The sequence below is a fragment of the Rhinolophus sinicus genome, chromosome 18, assembly GCF_057876585.1.
Source record: "Rhinolophus sinicus isolate RSI-liver-muscle chromosome 18, RSI-T2T, whole genome shotgun sequence".
In the NCBI taxonomy this organism is placed as follows: Eukaryota; Metazoa; Chordata; class Mammalia; order Chiroptera; family Rhinolophidae; genus Rhinolophus; species Rhinolophus sinicus.
In genome coordinates, this window is record NC_142518.1 from 67,545,093 (window position 1) to 67,557,353 (window position 12,261).

Consider the following 12,261-nt stretch of genomic DNA (forward strand, 5'->3'; position numbering starts at 1 on the left):
TATCCAATCTGCTACTCTGTGCCTTTTTATTGGTGAGTTCAGTCCATTTACATTTAGGGTGATTATTGATATGTGAGGATTTCCTGTCATTCTATCTTTAGTTTTCTGGTAATGCTGTGTCTCCATGGTTTCTTTGCCTTTTTGTTTTTGTCTATTAGTTCTGTGTCATGGTATTCTGTGATGTTTCCCTCTGTTTCTTCTTTTATTACAGTATACATTTCAGTTCTGGATTTTTTTTGAGTGGTTACTCTTAAGTTTATGTAAAAGAAAGTTTGGTATTTAGAGTATTCCATTTTCTTCAGCACGCTTACTTTCTCCATTCCCGTATTCTGGTTCAGGCCTTTACTCTCCCCCTTTTTGAGTTTTGGTTGCCACAAATTGTCCCTGTTGATGGTTGCCCAATAGCCTCCTTTCGTATTTCTTGTAGTGCAGGTCATGTATTAGAAAATTCCCTCAGCTTCTGTATGTCTGGAATGGTCTTTATTCCTCCATCATATCTAAAGGATATCTTTGCTGGATATATTATTCTTGGCTCATAATTTCTCTCTTTCAATAGTTTGAATATTTGGTTCCACTCCCTTCTGGCTTGTAGCGTTTCTGCTGAAAAATCTGATGATAATCTAATGGGTTTTCCTTTGTAAGGTACCATCTTCTTTTCCCTGGTTGCCTTGAGGATTCTTTCTTCGTCGTTGATTTTAGACAGCTTCAATACAATGTGCCTTGGAGAAGGCCTGTTGGGATTGAGGTAATTAGGTGTCCTATTTTCTTCTTGGATTCGAGGGTCCAGTTCTGTCCACAAGTTTGGGAAGTTCTCATCGACAATTTGTTTGAATATATTCTCTGTTCCCTTCTCTCTTTCTTCTCCTTCTGCTATGCCCATTGTTCTTACATTGCTCTTTCTGATGGAGTCAGAAAGTCCTTGTAGAGTTCTTTCATTTCTTTTAAGTCCCAAGTCTCTTTCTTCTTCCATCTGTGTCATTTCCAGGTTTCCATCTTCGATGTCACTGATTCTTTCCTCCATCTGGTCAACTCTACTACCTAAACTGGTAATTTCATTCTTAATTTCTTCTATTGAGTTCTTAATCTCCAGAAATTCTACTTGGTTCTTTTTTAAATTTCAATCTCTTTCGTAAAATGCTCATGCTGTTCTTTGATTGTGTTTCTGAGTTCATTTAACTGCCAATCTGTGTTTTCTTGCATCTTGTTGAGTTTTTTCAGAACTGCAATCTTGAATTCTTTGTCATTTAAGTCACATATTTCCGTATCTTTAAGTTCCTTTTGTGGAGACTTTTCACTTTCTTTCTGAGCTGTCCTGTTGCCTTGGTTATTCATGGCAATTAATGATGTATTATTTCTCTTCCTCAACATCTTCAAGAGTGCCTTCTGCAACAGATTGATAGGAAGAGGTCTTTAGTTTTCTGGTACTTGTTGGTAGAATGTTTTATTTTTTCTCTGACTGCAGCCTTTTTTTCTCTCTCACAGGTAGTGCTATGTTTTCTCTGCACTATTCCAGCTTATCACACAATGGGGTATTCCCTGGGAGATGGGCTTCTCCTCTGTTAATAGTTTGCCTAGGTCACAGGGCGCAGTGTCCCGGTGGGTATGCGGAGAGCTTTTGAAGTTCCAAAGCTCTTCCTGCACCAGATTCAGAGCCCTTATGTTTCAGCAGTTCTGTTTGCTCCTGCAGGGATCCACCCAGATAGGTGGGGCCAGGGGCAGGCTGTGTTGTGAGAGGTGGTCCAGAGCAATGGCGGCGACCACCACCACAGCCGGTCCTGCTTCCATAGCTCCCTCCGCTTTGCCAGAACTAGTTGGGCTGCGAGTCTGTGTCTGTGGTCCACAGTTCTCAGAATAGCAAATATTTTATTATTTTGATCTGACACTGCTACTGTTCCATTTCTAGCACCAGGCAGGTGGGGATGGGGCGAGCTCTGGGAGGGTAGGGTGGGGGTGGCTAGTCTCAGTGCCTAAGGCTTCCCTTCTCTGCTCGGCAGTGAGGGCTTAAACCACCATTTTCTGCCTTCTTCCCTCAGTCTTTTCTCCGAGGTCTCTGCCATGAGCTTTGGGTTCAGCTGTGTTATATGCTGCCTCCTCAGCCCTGTGGGCCATAAGCAGAGCCCTAGCAGTCCGAGTTCTTCCCTCTCCCACAGCTGCGGTAGTTCCGGGAAGCAGCAAGCTCGGAGCACTGAGTTATGTCTGCATCCTGCGCCTGTGCCGGCTCCGTCTGTGCACGTCTCCCTTCCCTCTTCTCCTACTCATGCAATTTGCCCCCCTGTAGGTGAATTCAGTAGTGGGCCTCTTCATGTTGCCTGTCTGCTGTGCAGGGAGTCCTTTTTGGAGTTATTTTTGTTCGATTAGTTGTAAATTCCAGGGGAGCTTTATAGAGGCTAACATCACGCCGCCATTTTGATGACGTCTCCCCACCTATTTTATAATTTAATACATCCATCTTGTGTTTCAACGGACGTACTAAATGCAACTGTCTGGCTGATGATCTTAACTGGAGCTTATTTTTGGGGTAGGGCTTATATTACGAGCATCCTGAAAAATTATGTTAGGGTTTATTTTCCGGTTAGGTCTTATTTTTAGGGGAAATATGGTATTCTCTTTTTCATCTGTATAATTTTTTCATTTCCAGAATGTTGCCATCTTCAAAAACATGGATGAACTTGGAATGTATTTTGCTCAGTGAAATAAGTCAGGCGGAGAAAGACAAGTGCCACACGATTTCACTTATATGTGGAATGTAGAAAACAAAATAAATGAACAAATAAAAATAGAAACAAACTCATAGATATAGAGAACATTTTAATGATTGCCAGATGGGAGTGGAGTTGGAGTAATAGGTGAAGGGGGAAGGGATTAAAAGGTACAAATTGGTACCATGTTTCCCCGAAAATAAACTCAACCAGAAAATAAGCTCTAGCATGATTTTTAAGGGTGACATCCTCTGAACATAAGCCCTAATACGTCTTTTGGAGCAAGAATTAATATAAGACCCAGTCTTATTTTCAGGGATACATGGTAGTTACAAAAGAGTCATGGGGATGCAAAGTATAGCATAGGGAGTATAATCAATAATATTGTAATAACTATGTACAGTGCCAGGTGAGTACTAGATTTGTTGGGGTGATTACTTCATAAGTTAAACAAATGTCTAATCAGTATGCTGTATACCTGAAACTAATATGATGTTGTATGTCAACTGTAATTTCAAAATAAAATTTTTTAAAAATTTAAGAAAAGAATGGTATATAAATGGAATCACACAGTTTGACCTTTTGAGATTGGCTTCTTTTGACTCAGTATAATACTCTCGAGATCCTTCCAAGTTGTTGTGTGTATCAATAGTTCATTCCTTGGGGTGGACAGGTGGCTCAGTTGGTTAGAGCGTGAGCTCTGGGCAACAGGGCTGCCAGTTCGATTCCCACATAGGCCAGCGAGCTGCGCCCTCCACAACTGGAATGAAGTCAATGAGCTGCCGCTGAGGTCCTGGGTGATCAGATGGCTCAGTTGGTTGGAGCATATGCTCTCAACCACAAGGTTGCTGGTTCGACTCCTCGACTCCCTCAAGGGATGGTGGGCTGCACACCCTGCAACTAACAATGGCAACTGGACATGGAGCTGAGCTGTGACCTCCACAACTAAGATTGAAAGGACAACAACTTGACTTGGAAAAGTCCCGGAAGTACACACTGTTCCCCAATATAGTCCTGTTCCCCTTCCCCAATAAAATTAAAAAAAAAAGAGCACAAGTATGTATCACTTCATCCTTGTGCTCTATCACTAAAATGACAGTGCTGTGTTATCAGTCCTTCCATTAATCAGTTTATTTTTTTTTTAAAGAACACGATCATTTCTTGATCTAATTTTTACCCAGACCAATAAATTAAAGGAAGGAAGGCAGGAGTATTCACTGCAAACATTGTTGTGAGGACTGTCCCACTTTACCCATGCTCTGGACACACAATATAAAAGGTAAAAACTATAGTACAGAATGTCTAAGGAATGTTTCAACAGTCACATTTCAGTAATTATAGAACACTATGTAGCTCATATTTAATTCCTGGTGCCTATTTTTAGTATTTTACTAAGTTAAATATTTCCAAAGAACTACCCTTTTAAAATCTCAACACATCCGGACTATGCTGTTGATCCTTCACATGTGATGTCATTTAAGACACAAAAGCTTAGACTTTAGGAAATGAGATATTTACCTATTGTGTGAGTCTTAGCTCATTCATAAGGCTAGACTACATTATCTCTGCATGGGAATAGGTTTCATCTGAAGGCGATGGAAGTTTTTACTGTTAATTAGAGGAAAGAAATCTGGTTGGATTACCGGAATAGCTGGGATCAAGCCAAGAGACGCTGATGCATCCATCTTCAGTATATGAGCTCAGATACCACTTCTACCTCACCCAGAAGAAGTCTTTACTGTTCCAGGATAGACATCTTTTCAGCTTCTCCTTCTTAAGGGTTCAAACAATCTTAGGTCTAGCCTCATGCAGGGTCGCCTTGTTACCACAGTAGTGATACTCTTTATTAAATGGCCTGGGGTTCTATGTCATCTGGGTTATAATGGTCACAGTAAAACTGAGTAAGATAAAAATTAGGCCCAAGACTCCTCCATCATTTCTCTCCTAAAAGGAGAAAAGGAGAAAAAGGAAAAAGGGTTTCACCTTTATCATCATCACTTATATCTTCAGAAAAATCCTTAACTATTACAAGCTGTGAAGCCTACAGCTGCGGATACAAGTTTTACAAAATTGTAATTTTGCTTGAAAGTTCAAATTTTATTGTTGATGACAAATATTGTCAGTTGTTTTCCTTAAAGGCTCACCTCATTCATTTTCAAAAAAATGTCTGCCCAATATCCAAGTCTGAAAAACCATTCTGCCAGTCATTCTTTCAAGTAAAAATAGTATTCCATGAGAAAATAAGCTAATTCAGGGTACAACTCAAATGACTGTGTAAATATTTTTTTTGAGATAACCATTGTATTAAGCTATGTAGAATAGTTCTTTGTACACATTTCCTATTTTATCACACAGAATATTAAAGAGACGTGCACTCAAGCATCGAGATATAATAAAATTTATAATTTTATTGTAAATAAGGATTCTATTAAGGACATTTTAAAATGAAACTGGATTTAAAATGTGTGTGTGTGTGTGTGTGTGTGTGTGTGTGTGTGTGTCTGTAAAGAAATCAATTACTACTAGTACAATTTGGGGACACTGCCTTGATCTATGCTAAGGCACTAGGAGTTACAGTACCATTAGTGGAAATGTCAATTTAGTGACAATAGCAAATAATCTGTTAGTATTGTTTTGAAAATCATTGTGACCTTACAGTTTCAGAAACCTGCAGTGTTCTGTGAACTGCATATTGAGAATCGCTGATATACAATATGATCCCAATTCTGTGTAAAAACACAAGAGATTATATAATAAACATCTGAAAGAATTTTCACCCGCTTTCAATTGCAGAAGCCTTTTTTGACTGATGCCAAAAACTCCTACATATGGTTAATATCCTTTCATGCAAATAATATAGAAGTATTGAGTTTTTAATTGTTGCACAATATTTTACTGTGTGGACGTACTACCTATTGTCTAGCCAATTCCATAGTGTTAGACATTTAAGTTGCTTCTAATTTTTCTCTCTTAGAAACAGTACTCAAATGAACATCCTTATATATTCCTCTGTGTACAATTATTTGATTATTTCTTTAGGAAAAAATCCTATAAGTGGAATGCTTGGCTGAAAGGTATGTACATCTTTAAGGCTTCTTATGAAGATTATCAAATTGCCTTCCAGATAAGTTGTACCAATATATAATACCAATCTGTCCCTTTCCTATGTGACCACCTCCCCAGAGTCCTTATCTCTATTCCTGCTACAACCTACCATACAGTTGCACAAAAATGAGGATTTTGTGAGAGGTGACAGGAAAGTGGGCTGGGTTTGGAAAATCTCTGGGATGTTTCCCATTTTCTTCTTTCATTGCTTCAGTGGGACAGGGAGAAGAAGTAGGAAGATGCATTTGCTCTAAAGTGAACTCAGGGGGTGGGGATGGGGTTCCCATAAAGGCCTCACCACTGTCCCTCTTCTAAAAGAAGACAGTCTTAGACCTCTAACCCTAGGGAAAGAAAAACACTCTTTGCACCAAAAATCATTCTACCTGTCACACAGCTTTTTTTATCATTAGAAATGGTAACTCACTTTGGCATTTCTTAGTCACCAGAACTGCCCGAGAAAGAGGGCTTTCTCTGTCAAGGCCTGCATCAGATTATACAATCCTCCCTGTATGTCAACCTACAGCCAAGTCAGCAACAGATCTTGGTACTTTCTTTTTTCTTCTTCTTCTTTTTTTTTTTTTTTTTTGTAAAAGTCTCTTATTACCATCATTCCCTAATGGTTCCTGTAGTCACCACACTACTTCACTCATCATCATCTCATGCTTGGTTCATCATAAATTCCTAACAAATGTTCTTGTTTCTCATCTCCACACCTAACTCCAGCCCAGCACTAATCCATTTTGCTCTTTGCCATCAAATTATTGTTCCTTTTGTCAAAAATATCCATTAAATCCCAGAATATGGCAGGGTATTTCAATATCTCAGCTTGGGGTCAGAGTCTTCCCCAAAGTATCCTCACTCTACATTTCCACCTTCCTGTTTCGTCACTCTTCTTCCTACATCTTCCATTTCAGGCAAGGTGTTTACCTTTCTATCACAGGAACAGATTTCCCACTTCTGTGCCTTTCTTCAAGCCATTTCTCCCTCGTGAAATGCCCTTCTGTTTTCTCATGCTGTCCTCCAGGGCCAAGCTTAAGTGTGCCCCTCCTCCTTGAAGCCTTCTAATAACTTCTGCTTAATTTAACCAGGCAGCATATACTTGACGATGGGCATATGCCCAGGTACTGTTAGCAATCCTTTTCTATTTATGTACCTTATCTCTCCAGCTAGATTTTAGATTCAAGCATGAGAACAAATTTTTGTCAGTTGAAACATACAACTTTATTGATGATACACAAATGAAGTCTTTGGTGGATAAATTCAAGTCAAAACAAATGATAGAAGTGTAGGCTATTCATGATCGACAGGTTCACTGTCAATTAACGTAGAGGAACCAGTAAAAATATTTCCATTCAAGCAGCATGATTAAAGTCACAAATGTGTTTTCAGTACAAGAGGACTATTTATTTGGTATTCATAAAATGGTTCAGCTTAAAGCTGGAGACTGTCACAGATAACATCACTCTGGATGATACATTATTCACAACTGGCAGCTGAAAGGATCCCTTTACTGTATGAGCAAGTGGAAAAGCAGTAACTTTCGATTTTAATTGCTTCCAGACTGCAAAACCAAGAAATTATTTCAAGTCTTTTGAGAGCACATAGCCAATCAAAATTTGTCCACTAGTTTTATAACTTTCACTTTCACCAAGAGGTCATGGTGATCTGCTAAGGCTCGAATTTTCTTAACACATACTCCAGATGTAGTGCATAAGTAAAAAAGGGAACCTTTATTGAATTCTCTGTAGTTGAATACTTCTGCTCTGAGATTGTCATAGATGATCTCAAATAGAGTAAGGGCATTAATAAGAATTTCTGATTCCACATAAGAATTATAGAGGGAACTAAATGATGATGGCACTTGGGTACTGAGCAGCTTTTTTAACATGTCTGGATTTTCAGCAAAATTTGAAAGTATTTTCAAAATCTCAACCTTGATTTTTCCACCTCCCTGAGATAACAAACGGAAAAAGTTTGCAATAGAATTGACAAGCAGGTGCTGGTAGTCATTAGTAATAGTCATGTTTGTTAAAAATTTTAGTCCAACTACCTGTACTGCTGAGTTCAGGTTCGAGGCCATGATATCATCCATTACTTTATTCATGTACACCTGAAGCCTGCCCTGATTTTCATAATTCTCACTCAGGTTATTCATGGCCATTAAGGCTTTTTCCTTAATGTGGGGATCAGTTTTGTTGATCATGTTTGCAATAATTGGGAGGCCTCCCAATTTGCGAATTGTGTCTTGGTTGCATGAATAATTGGCATTGTTGCTCAGAGTGAGCAAAGCTACCTGTTGGATGAAAGGATCATCTGATTTCTGAAGCAAAGCAAGGACTTTCCTGAGATCTCGGACACCCAGAATCTCATCAATTTCATAAGGAAAGGGGCGCTTCTGCATGGGAACAGGCCTCCTCCCTCTTCCTCTCTGCTGGGTCTCAGGCTCAGAGTCTGACTCCGACTCTGTATCAGTCCACCCGGACTCCCCTTCCTCAGAATCAGGGATCTCTGCCAGGAAAGCCTGTCCCCCATTAGCTGAGGCTGCAGCAGCTGCTGCAGCTCCATCCCCAGGGCGGAAGCCCAGCCCCAATTCGTCTACTTCAACCTTGTTGGTTTTCCTCCCCTTCCCCCTGCCTCCAGTCCGGGACCTGGTTCCACCCTTGGCACCACCTTTGGGTACAGCTCCAGTCGCTGACCCGGCTTTAGGTATAGCCCCACTATGAGCACCAGGGGTCGCTTTCTTGGTGGCTGCCACTGTTTTAGGGGACACTGAGGTCCCAGGAGCCTCTGCAGCCCCCGTAGGCGCTGCCGCCCCAGAAGGCACTGCTGCTCCAAAAGGCGCTGTGGCTCCAGAAGGCGCTGCCACCCCAGTAAGCGTTGCTGGTACTGGAGTCTCTGCAGCCTCAGTAAGTGCTGCTGCCTCAGTAGGTGCTGGCGTCCTGGGAGACACCACTGGTGCTCCAGGAGCTTCTGCTGTGTTAGGGGATTCTGCAAATTTGGGAGCCCCAGCCATTTTGGCGGCCTCTGCCTCCCCAGGAGGTGGTACTATTATAGAAGCCACTTCCACCTCAACTACTGATTCAGCCTTAGGCTCAATGCAGACCCCTTCTGCCTCCTGCGCCAGACTTCTTGCTCCACTCTGAGCCTCAGTACTGGATGCAGCTGGGGCCACTGTCTCAGCTCCAGTCGCATCCAGGGCAGAGGCTTCATCCTGGGCCCTGTCCTTTGCCCCACCACGGACTTGGGTTGGGGGACCAAATCCTGGTCCAAGGTCGATTGTGAATCCAGCCCTTAGTCCGGCTCTAGCCTTGGCTCCAGTCCCAGTCAAAGCCCTGGTTTTGGGCTTAGCCAGTCTCTTCTTTGTCTGGTTTCTTCGCCTGGTGTATTTGTAGACACAGTACCAAGCACTTGCCCCGATCACTATCCCCGCGGCTACACAGCCAGCATCCCGAACTCGGCTCATGGTATAGCTGGAATGATTCTCTGATCAGGCGTGGAGCTGGCTTGCCCAAGCGGGATGTGTATACGTCAGGGCAAGGCACTTCAGCTCAGGCTCGCAAGTTCTGCAGAGACTGCAAGCCAAGCAGGACCTGGGGTAAAGGATAGAAATGAGGCTTAGGACTGTGGCTCACTTCATGCCTAACCAGATCTACTTAGAGGAGAATTTGGGGACATAATGCTTGATGGGTTGGCTAGTACCCAAACACAGGTATGGAGGCCTGTGTTTGCTGATTCAGGACCCTGGTTGTCCAATGTTCTCTACATTTTCATCCCTAGCCTGCCTTGTCCAATGCCAACATACACAATTTCCCAGCACCTACATGGGAGACAAGAGGCTGTATTGATGTCAGGAAAGCTGGTGGAGAGCAGTAAAGACAGTAGCGATCTCAGATTCTGCTCTGATCCTCCCACCCCAACCCCAAGGGTCTCCAGATGGTGCTCATGCACATACCAACCTGCTGGGAGCAGGAGCAGTTTGCCCTTTTCCACCAAGCTTGTTGCTGTGCAAGGCCAAAAAGGCAGAGAGACCTGTGGAGAGATCCCAAAAAGGGCATTTTGGGGACTTTGGTAGATGGATTCCTCTTCTTTTCCTGATTTGAACCCCTGTGGGCCAAGTTTCTTCCTCACAGTTCTCTTCTTTCCATCCGTATTCCTTCCTCCTCTAACCATTTATTAAGAAGGCAGATGTCACACTCCTTTCCCTGCACCAAAAGGGGCAGGTCCAGGGCAAGGGTGTCTTGTAAAGAGGGAGAAGATGGGGGGAAAGGAGCTTCTGGTCCCAGACTCTGCTCTGGTTTCTGCCACACCCACAGTAGGGGTTCCCAGACAGTTCCCATCCCCCACACTGACCTCCAAGGATTCAGGGCTATTTTTCCCTCCTTCAGTTTAGTTCAAGTTTCATTCTAAAGACAGACTGAAGAGAGCAGAAATATAGACAGCAGACATTGGAGCCTGGTGGATTGAACAAACCCAGGACAAGAGTCTCAATAATGGCTTTTAGCGTTCACATACCAGAATAACAAATGGTTCCACCTCTCAATTCCAATTCTTCTCACCCCTCCCATCCACCCCAATCCACCCTCACGCGCAGACTCGCCAGGCACTCAACCCCTCCTTTCACTTGCCCCGCCCCCCGTCCGCCATTTCTCGGAGACACACAGCCACACCCCTTCTCCTGCACCGAAGCGAAAGGGGGCGGGGCGAAGGTGCAGGGAAAGCTGGATGGGACGCGGGACCAGGGAGTACTGCCAAACAATCTAGTGTCCGTCTCCGAGGACCACTCGTCCTTCAGTCCCCAGCACCCAGGCCTAGCAGTAGCCTACAGAACAGGAGCCCCAATGCCTGCCCTTTTGGTTTGAGGGTCGTGATTTTCCCGTTTCTCCGCTCTGGGCTCCGCTTCCCACCCCCCACCAAAATTGCCAGTTAACCGCCATTTCTCCCGCTAGGGTACCCAAAATCCTTTTCCAGGACTGAAAAAATGGGGGTGAAGGGCTGTATGGAGGTGTCTTGAAAGCAGCCTGGAAGTTAGCACGGTGGTTTAATACCGGATTCCTTTAGGGTCCCCCCTCCTGTGAAGCCCAGACAGCGCCAAACCCGCCATCTCTCCTATATAGGATGGCACACCCATTTCCCAGCACCCCCAAATGACAGGGGCCCCACCATGGGGAGGAGAGGGTGCGGAAATGGTGGTCCAGGGGAGGTATCTTCAAAGTGAGGGTGGGAGTGAACCGACTGGATTGTTTCCAAATTGCGGTCACCCTTTCCAACCTCCCCAGTGGCCTTATACGCTCTGCCACGTTTATTTCTCTTCCCTCCTCTCAAAACAGGATGGGATGTGGGGTGCAGGGCCTGAGTGTCAAAAAACAAAAGCCAAAAACACTGGCTGGGAGAGGAAGTAAGCGGATTCTCTTAGAATCTTTACGTCCCCCCTCCCCCTCTCCCCACCGCCCACCAAAATGAGCCGCGACTAAGCGCGGGGATCTGGAAAGGCGGCCAGGAGCCGGCAAGGCGGAGGCGCCCGCGGCCTCAGACTTCCGCATCATGGGGCTACCCCTTTCAGGGGTGCCGGCCATGCCCACCCTCACACCCACCTGCCCGGATCTGGGGGAATTTTCTCCTCCTCCTCCTCGCCTGGGTTAAACGCACGGCAGTGCGCAGCGCAATAGAGTTGGTACCCAGAGGAGGACGGAGGACGGCGGTTAGGGCTTTAAATACCTTTGCCCACGTCAGCTCCTGGTCACGTGGGAGCTGCATCGCCAGTAAGCTTGGGTTCCCAATTTCCACTCCCACTAAAAGCACGAGCCCCCTCCTTTACCCCCACTCCCACCTCACCCCACCACATCAGGTCCTGTCACTCAGTTTTTTCTCTTTGTAGTCCTGGAAGCCAAAAGCAGCCCCTTTTCCGTGTGTTAGAATTTGCCTTTCTCTGGTTGGGCGGAGGGAATGCATCTTCTTTGGCTATTGACAATTTTTACCTTATTTTTTGTTGTTGTTGGGGAATTGTCTCATCCTCTCCTGGACAACTGGACACTTGCTCCTTGTTCCACTTCCAATCCCTGGTCCACTAGGGCCCATCATTTCCCATGCAGTTGGGCCCCTGCTCCAGTATAGTAAGAGGCAGAGTGTGAGAAAGGAAACAGGAGGTGGGAGTGGGGTCTGTACTTCTGTAACACTCCTCTATTTTGTTTTTAAAGCTATCACCACCCTTATTATTATAGTAAGAAAATACAGCAAAACAAGAGTTCAGTGGGGGAAGCAGCAACACAAAAAGAGCAGGCATGCTTTATAAAAAAGATTTCCCACTAATATTGGCAGGCACCACTAATCTTGGTTAACTTTTACCACACGGAAAATGAATTTTACTGGCCATGTAGGAAATAGTTTCAAAACATGCTGAGGTATTTGGACATCTGAAAATGGGATTTTTCTCAATAAGATAAGCATGTCTCCATATGAT

At 44.0% G+C, this 12,261-nt stretch overlaps 1 protein-coding gene across 3 annotated transcripts; it reads right to left on the reverse strand.

Moving 5' to 3' along the window:
- Positions 1-7,000: 7,000 nt before the first annotated feature.
- Positions 7,001-11,534, reverse strand: ARMCX2 (armadillo repeat containing X-linked 2). Of its 3 annotated transcripts, XM_074323636.2 has the most exons (4): positions 11,396-11,527; positions 10,155-10,256; positions 9,761-9,833; positions 7,001-9,394 (listed from the first exon to the last, which is right to left on the reverse strand). In XM_074323636.2, the coding sequence occupies exon 4, from the start codon at positions 9,265-9,267 to the stop codon at positions 7,414-7,416; it is 1,854 nt and encodes a 617-aa protein (XP_074179737.1). In that variant the 5' UTR covers positions 9,268-9,394; positions 9,761-9,833; positions 10,155-10,256; positions 11,396-11,527; the 3' UTR covers positions 7,001-7,413. The 3 variants fall into 3 exon arrangements, with proteins under 3 accessions (XP_074179737.1, XP_019572241.2, XP_019572242.2); XM_019716682.3 differs by lacking the exon at positions 10,155-10,256 and having other exon boundaries at positions 11,396-11,534; XM_019716683.3 differs by lacking the exons at positions 9,761-9,833; positions 10,155-10,256 and having other exon boundaries at positions 11,396-11,493.
- Between the last annotated feature and the right edge of the window lie 727 nt (positions 11,535-12,261).

Bases quoted from the DNA above. Each gene is read 5' to 3' on its own strand.
- ARMCX2 (XM_019716682.3), bottom strand. From the start codon at position 9,267: ATGAGCCGAGTTCGGGATGCTGGCTGTGTAGCCGCGGGGATAGTGATC.